The sequence below is a fragment of the Leptinotarsa decemlineata genome, unplaced genomic scaffold (genome assembly GCF_025532065.1).
Source record: "Leptinotarsa decemlineata unplaced genomic scaffold, Ldec_3_MD MMD2_tig00000882_RagTag_RagTag, whole genome shotgun sequence".
Classification (NCBI taxonomy): Eukaryota; Metazoa; Arthropoda; class Insecta; order Coleoptera; family Chrysomelidae; genus Leptinotarsa; species Leptinotarsa decemlineata.
This window is the reverse complement of record NW_027412556.1, coordinates 13,148,745-13,162,354: the sequence shown is the minus strand read 5'-3', so window position 1 is coordinate 13,162,354 and position 13,610 is coordinate 13,148,745. Positions and strand designations below refer to the sequence as shown.

General features: G+C 37.0%; 1 protein-coding gene across 3 annotated transcripts in view; it reads left to right on the top strand.

Annotated features, from left to right (window-relative positions):
- Window positions 1-9,090: 9,090 nt before the first annotated feature.
- The window catches only part of LOC111514068 (xanthine dehydrogenase), a 28,874-nt gene continuing 24,354 nt past the window's right edge, over window positions 9,091-13,610 (top strand). The window contains exon 1 of one of the 3 annotated variants that reach the window (XM_074175048.1): window positions 9,091-9,283. In XM_074175048.1, coding sequence (XP_074031149.1) covers window positions 9,218-9,283 — 66 coding nt within the window. In that variant the 5' untranslated portion in view covers window positions 9,091-9,217. The remainder of the gene's footprint in view (window positions 9,284-13,610) is intronic. The other 2 variants (XM_074175046.1, XM_074175047.1) reach the window with 2 other exon arrangements.

Here is a 13,610-nt window from a genome sequence, read left to right as displayed (position 1 = left end):
TTATTCACATAAATATACTATTTCCAGTAAGTGGAGAGAAGTACGAGTAGTATTTATATCCAAACCAGGTAGGATGGACTACACCTAACCAAAAGCATTTCGACCAATTAGTCTCACATCGTTCTTTTTAAAAACTATAGAGATTCTATGTGAGCGTTACATAAGAGATGAAGTACTAGTTTACAACCAACTTCATCCAAATCAGCATGCATATACTCCAGGAAGGTATTCTGATTGGGTCCTTCACCATGTGGTTGACAGAATTGAAAGATCATTGGACAACAAAAAATTCACCCTGGGTATGCATATATATCGAGGAAGCGTTTGATAAAAAACCTTTCCAACAATTACCCAGCAACTACACTACAGGAATGTACCTCTGGTAGTAGGAGAATGGATAAGCATCAATGTAGAAGATATCACAGTGAGAGGACTGGTCATAGAGCGCAGAATGGGCTCAAATTAATAGAAACATGGTGTAAGGTACACTGTCGATCAATCCCAAGAACACTGGGATGGCCCTTTTTACCAGGAAAAGAAGTTTGTCGGGCTTAAAACCTCCCGAAATCTTCAACAGCAAACTAAACTTCTCTAAAAAGGTGAAATACAGCGGTACTATCCTCGACAGGAAGCTAACATGGAACTCTCACCTACAGGTTGAAGCAAAAAGAGCATATGTGGCTTATGAGCAATGTCGAAGGACAGTAGGATGCGCATGGGGTCTTCAACCCCTTGTGGTCACCTGGATCTATACTGCAATAATAAGATCTATGTTAACGTACGGAACCATTGACTGGGAAACGAAAGTTCTACAAGCAACGGTCATCCAAAAAGTATATCAAATACAGCGATCGGCTTGTTTAAACATCACAGGAGCCATGAGAACAACATCAACCGCGGCAATGGAATGAATTACTGGTCTGACCCCTCTAGACTTGTACGTTGAGGAGGTTGCGTTAATGGCCATGTTACGATTGCGTACGGCTGGTGTAAATCTCGAAGTAGAAATGGGTCAATTAAGGCTGAGCCTATGACGAGACGCGCAACCTCTGCTGCAGGCAACCAGTGATGCAATTGAACCCAGGTTTGTGTTTAATAAACCCTACAAAATACAAATAAAACAGAACACAGAGTCAGATGCTACAGATGCTACACATGCAATACGCATATATACAGACGGCTTAAAAACCAAAGAAGGCTCAGGATATGGAGTGTACTCCAGATCACTAAGCCTAAGGATTGAGTGGGGAATGGGGATAAATACTAGCATGTTTGAACAGAACTGGCTGGTATCTCAATCGCCACAAAAGTAATAACCAGAAAATTAATTTTTGACAAAAACATAACAATCTGCATTGATTGATAACAGACAAACCCTATTAGCCTTCAACAGACGACGTGTTACCTCATGGCTAGTACTAGAGTGTCACCAAGATTTAGCCAAAGCCTCGATAGATAATAACATTATACTGAGGTGGGTTAAAGGGCATGACAGGAGTAAAGGTAATCGCATTGCTGACTCTTTAGCCAAAGAATCAGCTAGACTAAGAATTTTAGGACCCAATGGCACCTACGACCTGATGACTTCGACAATTGTGGAACTAGCCAAACGTCACACCCATGTTCAATCCTCAAAAAGATGGGATGGAATCAAAGGATTCAATCTTGTTAGGATCACCCTGGGCCACCCTGGAAAGCTGGCGCGGAAGAAATATCTGGCGATGACCAAGAAAAATGTACGCTTAACAGTAGGATTTCTGACTGGCCACTGTCAACTAAGGAAACACCTCCATAATATGGGGCTAGTAGACACACCTCTATGTAGGATGTGTAGGATGTCCTATGCGAGTGTCCGGAGTTATCCTCAATAAGACAGTGTTCGGCGAGTCTTGGACTACACCTGACCTAAGTACAGTGGGCCCACACTCACCCTACCTACTCTACAGATACCATTTCTATTGTTGAGCAGCGTATTTTGTTGAAAGTCACCTATCTGAGAAGTGCCGCATTTGAGACCGAATCAGAATACAGTTCGATATGCATCAGATCGGTATTCTTTCCAGTGAATAGATATACAAGACAGCGATCCAAAGAGACAATATCGACAAATATTGGAATATGTGACGACCGTCTGAGGTAATAAATAAAGCAATTGGGGGATAAATTCGAAGTGAGTCTCACGTTCGAACGTCTGTATACTCACTCGCACTGAATTATGATAATCGTTATTGGAAAATACCAGTTTCATATCAATGTCCTACGCCTACTCTGTATCTTGATACAAAGGAGTTATAGGCAAAGAGAAACATTGAAATATTTTTCGGATTCTCGGATTTAAAAAAGCTCTGAGTACTGTTGGATGACGTTTAATCTTCAAAATAATTATACGAGTATTTGATATGTGTGATTGATGACGTGTTTATTTTGTAAAAATTCATGATCACTTTAATGAAATGGAAAGAAACACTTTTGTCTAATTTCCATTAATTATTTTATTTTCACTACCGGTTTCGTATTTTACCCCATTATCTAATATATAAAAATGGATGTTTGTTGGTTGGTTGGTAAGTGATAAACTTCTACATCGATCAACCGATCGTGATGAAACTTGACATGTATGAGTAATTTTTCATAGAGAAGATTTTTAGGCTATCAATTTTTCTGTAACTCGCCACTATATGGCGCTGTAGAACAATTTTTTGAAAGCCCTGTTCTACAACGCTGCGCACGCCTAAGTTCGTTGATTCTGATTTTGTCAAAACATTGGAACAACAGCGATACAGCAACATAGTACCAGTCAAGTATAAAACTAACATGTGAAATCTGAAAACTCGGTTATATAGGGAGTTTTTAGGTAAACTAAAAGGAGAGGTAGTTGAATGAACAAGGGTGCCAACTATAAAATTCAACACTGAAGATTATAGGGGTAGATAGTTAAATTTATAAATTCAAGAGTGGAGACGTACATAAATCGAGTTATCGGTACCACCACGCGGTATTTCCAAATCAAAATATTATTTTCTACTGATAATTCATCGTTTATTCTGAAAAACGGTTTATACTGAGTATCTACTTCTTCCGGCCAGCCATTCAACACATAATTCACTACAATTTTCAAAATTTCATCTGATTTTGTTCCATTTTTTATAGCATTTACATCAATAGGTACTTAATCATTCTCATACTGGATGTCAAAATCGAATGAACTAAGAAATAAAGCGTATCTCTGCAGTCTATTGGCATTTAATTATTTTAAAAATAAATTAAATACAACAATAAAAATTAATTGGCGCTCCGGGGCGACTTCATTGATTCCAGTGGCGCATTTGCTTTTTCAGCTGCAGGAAAACCCGGAAAAACCTGCAGCACCACATCATCTGAAGATCTTGATCCAACAATGTCCTCTCTCTCATAAAACAGAATGTAGGGTGTCTCCAGAGGCTCCAATAAATTCAATGCATCGCCAGAACACTTCGTGACACGACTATCGTCAAACTTAAACCAGTCCGTTTCTTCTTTGACCAAGGCGTAATAATGACCAAATTCAACGCCAGAACCACAGTGAACAATGACTGCATGAATATTATAACAGTGGTCTGCTAGGTTGAAATGTTCATCTATTTCGAACCTTCCAAAGAGTTTCTTGCTTCCGTTAGAGGTTGAGTCTTGTTTGAAAATCATCAGTGTTATTATTAGATTGACTGGTGCCTCAGCTATACTTGTCTATTAGCGGTCATAGTAGGAATACCTTTTTTTAACCAAAAATTGAGGTGAGTGGTTCAGGATCGCACCTAAGCAGAAAATGTCTAGCCCATAAATACGAATTGAATATCTGCACTCAACTAACTATACTCAGTGCTCCTTTTGTTATTTGTGAATGATTTTTTTCAGTATTTGAGAGAGTTCGAGTAGCGTACGCGATTGGTCTCTGTAAACCATTAAGATACTTATGAGAAAGGGTTGAACCTACCCCATAAGAGGATGCATCGACCGTTAGTATCAACTCAACGTTGGGATAATAATGAGCTGATACTTTTGGAAAAATCATTTTATCTTTAATTTTTTTAAATGCAAGATCTCAGGCTCTGGACCATACAAATAAAGACCCATTTTTTAAAAGTTGATAAAGAGAGTAAAGCATATCTGGTTTATTAGGGATGAATACTTGATAATATTGGATAGAACCTATGAATTATTTTACTTGAAACACATTAACTGGTTCAGGAATTTTCAATATAGCTTCAATTTTTTCACTTTTATACGAACCGTTCCTATCAGTTCTGAATATTCTATTGAGTCTCGAAAATAAATACATTTTGATTTACTAATGGTCAACTCACAATTTTGATATCTACACAACACCAATCTTAACGTTTCTACATGTTCCTGCTTACTTGCCCCCGTAATCAAAACTTCATTCAGGAAGCAGCACACTCCCAATGGAAAAGCCCAGAAGAGCCAAGACCGAAAAAAACATGCCAAGTTCGATCAAAGTTGAAGTTTTAATCGCCAGTTTCTTCGATTACCGTAATTTTTTGGCCAAAAACAGCACCGTAATCATGCCTCAGCCACCGTATTCACCAGATTTAGACCGTATTCAGCAGATTTAGAACCTGCAACTTTTTCCTTTCCTTCATACTGAAGAGGCCCATGAAAGGACGGCGTTTTGTGACGATTGAGGATATTTTCTTTTAAGACCACAAGCACTACAGGAAAATCCTTAAGGCGCTCTTAAAGCGGTGCCTGTACGAAAGTAGTGATTTACATTGGATTTGAATCGCTGGAGATTAAATCTATTTGGAAAAACGTTATCAGGAAGTTCATTTCACATAAACGCTGTTCTCCAAATGAAAGAGTTTTTGAACAGTGAAGTTCGAGGTATACGGAATTGAACATTATAACGATGAACAGCCACAGTTCTTGGCGTATTTCTGATATATACTGCTCTTGGTGGCATCAAATGTGCCAAGTCACTTGAACACTTCCCGTGAAAGTATCTATAGCAGAGAGAATCTCCAACCTTTCTTCGACGTTTCAAACTATCAAGGTTGCAAGTGATGTTCTCGTCTCCACTCAGGCGGTTGGCTCTTTTCTGGATGGAATCCAGCAGCTTCAGAGTATCTTTGGGGGCGGAGCTTCATACATGAGAAAAATACCCCAAAGATGGTCTGATCTGAGCTTCATAGAGCATCAAAATTTGCTGATTGATTCGGCCGTTACTTGATGAAGATCCATGGTAATTTCAAAAACTACAAGTTTGTGGAGATCAAATCGTGAGGTGTAGTTTTTGAAAATTTGCAGAGGTGTATACAGTTTTCTGGTTCGGAATTGTCTGATCTGACATCACACAGCTTTATAAAAAAAATGTTTTTGTGTTGCCCTGGATATTTTTGCAAATTTTTATGTTTTCGAGTGATTAAATATAGAATATATTTATGAAAGTACTAAATGTGCTCTATTTTTTATGATTTTTACGTATCTTGTATTTTTAATAATAATCGGCTTATTAGTAAAAAAAAATTATTTTCTCAGTCATGATTGAGCTTCTGCGCAACTTTTTTGCGCGTACAAACATCACGTGATCCCCACTTCTCGGGCTCCTTGCTCTGCAAAACAGCTGAGAACTCAGTTATTTGATAATATTGAAGTACTAACACGGAAATCTGGATAAGTTGTTATATGTTAATATTTTGTTTCAATTCTTGAGTGTCCGTTCAAATATATTTATCTTGTCTTTTTAAACATGAGTTTGTCACGAAGGAAGTGCAAATATAGTAGTGATTTATTCTGTTATATTTGTGGTATTTATGTATCAAAAAAACAAAAAAGAAATATCACAGACTTTGTTAAGGAAACTTATGCTGAATATTTCGGTTTTAAAATGGACAAATTAGATAAATCATGGGTTCATAATAAAGTTTGTAAGTCTTGCGTTGAGTCTTTGCGGTTGTGGAAAAAAGGAGAACGTTCTGGATTAGACTTTGGTATTCCTGTGATCTGGATGGAGCCTAAGAATCATTTCGATGATTGTTACTTTTGCGTAGTAGATGCTAAAGGTTTTAATCGAAATCAAACGTGGAGATATCCAGACTTACAGTCTACAAAATGTCCTGTTTTACACAGTGAAAATCTCCCTCGGCCTATTTATGTTTCAAAAGTGATTCGCATGCCCTCAGAAACAATGATGTTGCCAAATTCACAGAAATCGAATCAGTCTACCAATGGAAGTGAATGAGAGGGTGAAACATCTACGCCAAAGTTGTTTTCTCAAAATGAACTCAGTGATTTAATACGTTATCTAAATTTAGCTTCGAAATTTAAAGAAAAAAATGTATGGCACCGACAGTTACAATTACAACGTACAGAACGCGAGAAAGTGAGCTATTACAATTTTTTGATGAAAATGAAGGATTGGTATAGTGTAATAATATTGCGAAGCTGCTTCTGGCCATGGGTTTGAAAGAATACAAACCTACTGAGTGGCGTCTTTTTATTGATAGCTGTAAAAGAAGTTTAAAATGCGTCTTACTGCAAAATGGAAATAAATTTGCATCAATTCCAATTGCCCATTCTACAAAACTCAAAGAAGAATATGAAAATGTCAAATTAGTTTTAGAAAAAATCAATTACTCGGAGCATCAATGGTCCATCTGTGTGGATTTAAAAATGGTTAATTTTTTACTTGGTCAACAAAGTGGATACACGAAATACCCTTGCTTCATTTGTATGTGGGACAGTAGAGCAAAGCAACGTCATTGGGAACAAGATGTTTGGCCTGAAAGAAATTCTTTAACTATCGGTAAAGCTAATGTAATAAGAGAGCCGTTGGTGAGCAGAAACAAAATTATACTTCCACCATTGCATATTAAGTTAGGAATGATAAAGCAATTCGTAAAAGCTTTGGACAAGGAAGGAGATTGTTTTAAATATATTTGTAGAAAATTTCCAAAACTCAGTATGGAAAAGTTGAAAGGTGGAATATTTGATGTTCCTCAAATATGGCAATTGATGAAAGACACTGATTTTATTAAAGTTATGACTGTTCCGGAAAGTAAAGCTTGGGAAAGTTTTGTGTTGGTAGTCGAAAATTTCTTAGGCAACCATAAAGCACCAAATTATGAAGAAATTGTACAAAATATGCTGAAAAACTTTCAGATTCTAGGAGCAAATATGAGTATCAAGTTACACTATCTTCGCAATCATTTGGATACATTTCCAGATAATTTAGGAAATTATAGTGAGGGGCAGGAAGAGCGGTTCCACCAGGATCTAAAAGTAATGGAAGAAAGATATCAGGGTCGATGGGATTATCACATGATGGCCGATTACTGCTGGTCTTCAAAAAGAGATTGTTCTCTGAAAAATTATAAAAGAAAAGCTCTTGAAAGGCGTTTCATGGAAATATAACATGTTTTCGAAATTTCCCTCTCTATTTACTTCAAAGTGTAATTTTTTTTCTAAATAAAACTGAGATTATAAATTTATCTGTTATTTTGTTTCATGTTTTCGAATTTTTGTAATGTAAAATGAGAATAAATATTTAAAAGAAAACGAGAGCAAATCTTACAAAACCATTGATAATTTCATGAATTGTGAGTATAAATACACCCAAAATCAATCTTATATCTAGGGCAACAAAACCACTGTAGACCAGTGTTATTATATCCGGTTCGGAGACATTTGTCTTCTTGGAGAAAACCGATGTCTGGGTTTTTATAGCATTGAATTGAACCTGGTTACTTTCAGCACGATTCGAAAACACGTCTAGGTTCTCATTAAGATATTCAAGCTTCTGCTGCTGGTGAAGATGTGCTTCCGCAGCCGATGTCCTGGGAACCAAATGTAATGACGAGACAAGTGTGCTGCCGTCGGCAAGGCAATATTTTGGGTTCTTGGTTTTGTCCAATAAGTCGTTGATATACAATAAAAAGAAGGTTGGGAACAATATGGATCCCTGGATAACACCAGAGATATCCATCGACAGCCACTTGCAGTGAACATTTTTTCAGGAAGCTGAAGAGTCATATACAAAAATTATCCGAAAAGCCATAGCTTCGAAGTTTGGCTGCCAAACCGTCTTACCACACACGGTCAAAGGTCTTAGAAATATCAAGCGCAACAGGTCTTAACTCTCCATGTTTCTCGATTGCGTTGTTCCAGATATGGGTGACATACAATAGAAGGTCGCCTGGCGATCTTTGTTTACGAAAGCCATATTGATGATCACTCAAGATGTTGAAGCCTTCCAAATATTTGGGGATATGCTGGTTTACGGCTTCCTCCATGAATTTTGATATCACTGACAGCAAAGCGACTGGTCTATAGTTATTTGGAAGAGTTTTCTTGCCCTGGTGCGAGTTCATTTGCGCACTTTTCAAGTACGACAACGGGCATTTCATAAGGACCAGACGCCTTGTTGATTTTGAGCTATTTTAAAATTCGCCGATTCGCTGAAAGAGCTCAAGAACATACCAAAAAGTACATGGCATGCTTTGAGGATTGGAAAAAAAATGCTGGTACAAGTGTATTATATGTGAGGGGCACTAATCTGAAGGGAAGAAAATATAAATTGATGAATGAATAAATATTTTTTTGGAAAATAAAAATTCACCTTATTTTTGAACAGATCTCAGATCTTAAGTGTGTCCAACAAAGCCCATGCACATCGTCAGATCCCTTCTGGTATGTTCACAGTTCTTGTAGATCGTTTGGCCTGGATATTTTGCTTCAGAAGTATTAGTTATATCTTCACATTGAAAATACTACTTTGGTGAATGTTTGCTTTGATTGCACTGACTCCAAAATCTAGACTTCGTTGACAAAATACGGCCCTGGTGAATAACTACCCCAAAAAAGTACAAGAAATTCGCAACCAACTATTAGGCAATTGAGAATTGTATGAATATTGATATTTCTCAACATGTTTATCCATGAATGGTGTTGGAAAAGAAGAGATAAGGCAATCTCTTCATTCTGACATATTAAATTTGTTTGGAACATGTATTGTTATTGAATTCATAACCATTACATTATCAGGAGATAAGAAAAGATGAAATATTCCATTCTTAGTTATTGTAATGGATCTAAAAAACAATTGAGAGTTTTGACATAATTAAACAGCAAAGAGTGATTACGACGGCAGATGCCGTGAAGGTTTCAAAACATCAGCTTCTTCGATTCAGAATAATAATAGTTTCAAGAGTGGATTGATGAAAAAATGGCGTTACTTTCAAGTGATGTAACAGAATCGCGCGTTCTTATATTTTTTGTGAATGGGAAGAAGGTGAGTTTTTTATTAGCATCAAGATTAATGCTGCCCGAAAGTATGTTATTTCATCAGTTCGGACTTCCATTGTCTAATATAATATAAATTGATTTGAAATCCCTGAAAAAAATAGAAGATCAACCGAAACATCGTCAACCACCTTCAAACAAACGAAAGTATGTTCATTCAACAATTTGCTTATATTATTTTAAACTTTTCGATCATTCGAAAATGAGAATGTGTTCAATTTCATTTTATAATCAGAAACTTTCATCAAAGTATTAGGTAGGTTTTGGTAAGCAATAGCTTGTTTTAAACAAAACACTCCACTTTTTTCAAATATCAAAATTTTTAGGAAAGGTTTTGACTTTCTACTTCTGCATTTCTATATATTGAAATGTGGGAATCTTCCAAAGAAAAGAAAAAAACAATTGATTCCAAAATAAACTCTTTACAAGATGTGTTTATCGTGCGAAAAAGTGACTTTCAGCCACAAACTAGAAGGAAACGCCCTCTCAAAACAACTACTTTCATATAAACATTGCCACGCGAAAGAAAAATACTATCGAATCAACTAACTCAATATAAACATTGAATTACACGAAAACACTTTTTCCTATTCAGTTCTGTACTGCAAACATTCGTTACGGAATTGATTCAGATATTATTCACAGGATTCCTACAAAATATAGTATATGAGAGAGGTATAATTTAACTTGTATGGAACACTGTCATCCTCCATGGCGTACATCGATGTTTAGGAATGAGACAGTACGTAATGAGACTCATTCGTGATTGTAGCTCAGAGTTGATAATAAAAACAGCCCTAAATTGAACGTGTTTTTCAATAAGAGGTTTTCATTCAACTCGAGATACACCCTTTTACTTTACTTGTAAGCAAGATGAATGGGCGGTCTTCAAAGATTTTCCATAACTGGTCAGCTTGCATTATACAAGATGATCATTTTTTGATCCTTGCCATCAGGATCTTAAGTAGACTATATAGAGAATGAATAGTCAATTGAAAGAAGGAAAAGTTTCTACGAGGTAATTCAACGAATGTGATTCAAGCATATATTCCTTTTTCAATGAAACGCAAACCTTGGTTCAACAAAAATTGCGAGCAAGCTGTCGCTTCCAAAAATCTCGCCTACCGGCAGTGGCGCAAAAATCCCAGTGCCGAAAACCGAATTCGGTTTGTTAATGCTCGCAACAGCTGCAAACTTAGGATAACTGAAAACGAAGAATTTTTCAATCAGAGAATTAGGAATAAACTGCTTGCCGACCCCAACGGGTCTAGATCCTTCTGGTCGGTAGCAAAATATGTTAATCAAAACTTCACAAAATTCATAGTTCCGCCACTAACACAAGCGAATGGTTCAATTGCAACAAGAGTCCTAGAAAAAGAAAATCTACTAGCTGACCAATTTGCGTTCCACTCCACAGTCGATTTTCTGGGAAAGGTATCACCCACTATTAGCACACTAGAATCCACAATGCCGGAAATTACTTCTCGACAAGGTCTAGTCAGGCGAATTCTGAAACAGCTCAATATCAACAAGTCGTCTGGTCCTGAAGAAGTGCTCCTCATCGTACTTAAAAAGTGCGCAAATGAAGTCGCACCAGTTTCATGAAGAAAGTGGTAAGCCACCATATACTCAAATATTTGGAGGGCTTCAACATCTTGAACGATCATCAATATGGTTTTAGGAAACAAATATCAACAGGCGACCTTCTATCGTATGTCACCCACATTTGGAATAACGCAATCGAGAAATATGGAGAGTCACGAGCTGTAGCGCAAGCTATGGCTTGTCAAATCATTTTCATGTATCTTCAGCTTCCTGAAAGAACGTTCCCTGTAAGTGGCCTTCGACGGATATCTCTCAAATCAAAGCTGGTGTTCCACAAAGATCTATATTGTTTCCAACCCTGGAAAAAAACAAGAATCCAACATATTTTCTGGTGACAATACACTTGTTTCATCATTCCATTTGCACATCTTCACCTGCAGCAGGAGGTTTCATATCTTGATGGGGATCCAGAAGTAATTTTGAAGTGGGGTGTAAATAACCAGGTTCCATTCAATGCCACAAAAACCCAGGCATGGGTTTTCTCCAAGTTAATGTCTCCCAACCGAATATAATAATGTCAGGTCAGACAATTCCACTTGCTGCTTCGATAAGTTTGCTGAGGGTTAAAATGAACACCAATATATCTTGGCAGAATCATGTCGCTGGAATTGCAAAAATCGCTTCTCAAAAGCTTAGAAAATTGGTCCAAACCAAAAAACTGTACTCACCTCAGCAACTATTGGTGCTTTATAAAGCTCAGATCAGACCTTCTTTGGAGTATTGTTCTCATATATGGCGCTCCGCCCCTAACAATAACCTGAAGCTACTGTGAATAACTACATCTGCACAGACACCGCTCTCAGAGCGTCTTCAATAAATAAAAAAATTAAAAAATTACAAAATCTCTCGAAATGTACTTGTTTCACTGTTGTCCAATCATTGAAGGTGAAATACGGCGATGCTGAATAATTTTGGCAACCAGCACCAATTTGCACAAACATTTGGAATTAGGTTTTACTTATCTTCAAAGTTGGCTCTGTAGCGGCTTTACTTTCCGTATCATTAGAAAAATATGAGGTTATTTTCCTTTTTTTTTGCAATATTACAAAAAAATGATTTTCACTTCAAACTCAATTTTCCTCAAAACTAAACACTTCCAACAGTTCATACTTCTGAAATATATTTTTTTTACAATAATTAATGCTTTATTTCAACAAATGGAATACATATATCATTAAAAATTGAACAATACCTATCACTAATGAAAGAATAAAAAAATTCATTGTAACCAAAAAAAAAAAAATTAACTTCAATAAAAACTAAAAAGACAAATTCCGTAAGATTCCAGACACTGAACTCTACGTAAAAGTAGCAACTTTATTTAAATAGGATCATATCGCTTTTCCTGTAGAACAGCAAATAAGGAACTCACGTTCTCTGGGGTTTCAATACGTCTTCTTTTTGCACGGTCTTGACCGAAGAATCGTCGTAACTAATCCAGCAGTTGTAGCCGACGTGGAAAGCTGTCCAATGTTGAGTGACAGGGTGATGAAAGGCTGGGTATTCTCAGTAATGTGGTCCACGTTGTGGTGAATGCTCGACTTCAGTTGCTCCCCAAAGATGTGCATTGGTGAAGTCGATCCTTCTGGTTGAATGTCCTTTATTTTTCGATTCCATTATGTTCCATACATTATTTGAATCATTGCTCAAAGCAGAGTCAACGAGAGGTTTTTCATCTTCAATATAATATTCGACCAACTCATTTAGCTCAAACATTTCATCATCGAGTCCATTCGAAAGAAAACCTAGACACTCTTCTGCATCTTGTTGTCTACCATCGATCCAGTCAGTCCGCATGTTATGCAACATTTTATAAATCCACGTCGGACCGAATGGGATGCCAGTGTTGATTGAAACTTTTTGGTCATTCTTGGAATTTTTATCTACTCTCCCGTCTTTCGTCAAAAAGTAGGAAGGTAGGTGAACAAGCTGTTCCACAAAACGGCACATTCCAAATATAACCGGGGTAGATGTCATTCTCTCGTTCGAAGAGATGTTTTTACTCAGACTGTAGAGTTGTAGAGTGGAGGTCATGCGATCAGAGTTTGCAAAATAGAGTTGACATAACAGTGATTATTTTGATTGAACAGACCCCTAGGCTGCAAGTTTACTGCCATACCATCGATCATATATGTAGATAGAAATATGCCCATCCTATAACAGTCTGGATCTACAAACTGGTTGGACCTTCTGGAGAGCTTGAAGGGGCATAAGATAAGATTGTCATTGAACTCGTTTTCGGCATCTTGGTCAGTAGCGATTTCGTCAAAATTGTTGACGGGTTCAGACATAGACGAATGATGGTGGTTCAACGTCGGGGAGATCATAGTGTGCGGGTAGTTGGCAAAAGGTGGAGATTCGGCTGTGAATCACTGCAAAATTTTCCTGGATTTGAACATTTTTTCTCTTCTGCATTTGTCCTTTCATGATGTTGAAACTGCTAGTGTTGAGTTTGCCTGTTAAGTCTACTTCTACAATTTTTTTAGAACTGAAGTCTGATTTACTCTCATTAACGTTTGGATAATTTTTAACAGTAGAAGCTGGGGAGAAATCCGTAGTATCAGACCAGTTTAGTGGGCTGAAGAAAATTCCTTCAAAATTTTGAGAAGGAGAAATGGTGCCAAGGATTGATGCAGCATTTTCTCTCTGAATTGCAATGCTAATTCGTTGTATTAGAAATGATCTTGCTCTTGAATCGTCTGTTACTGTAA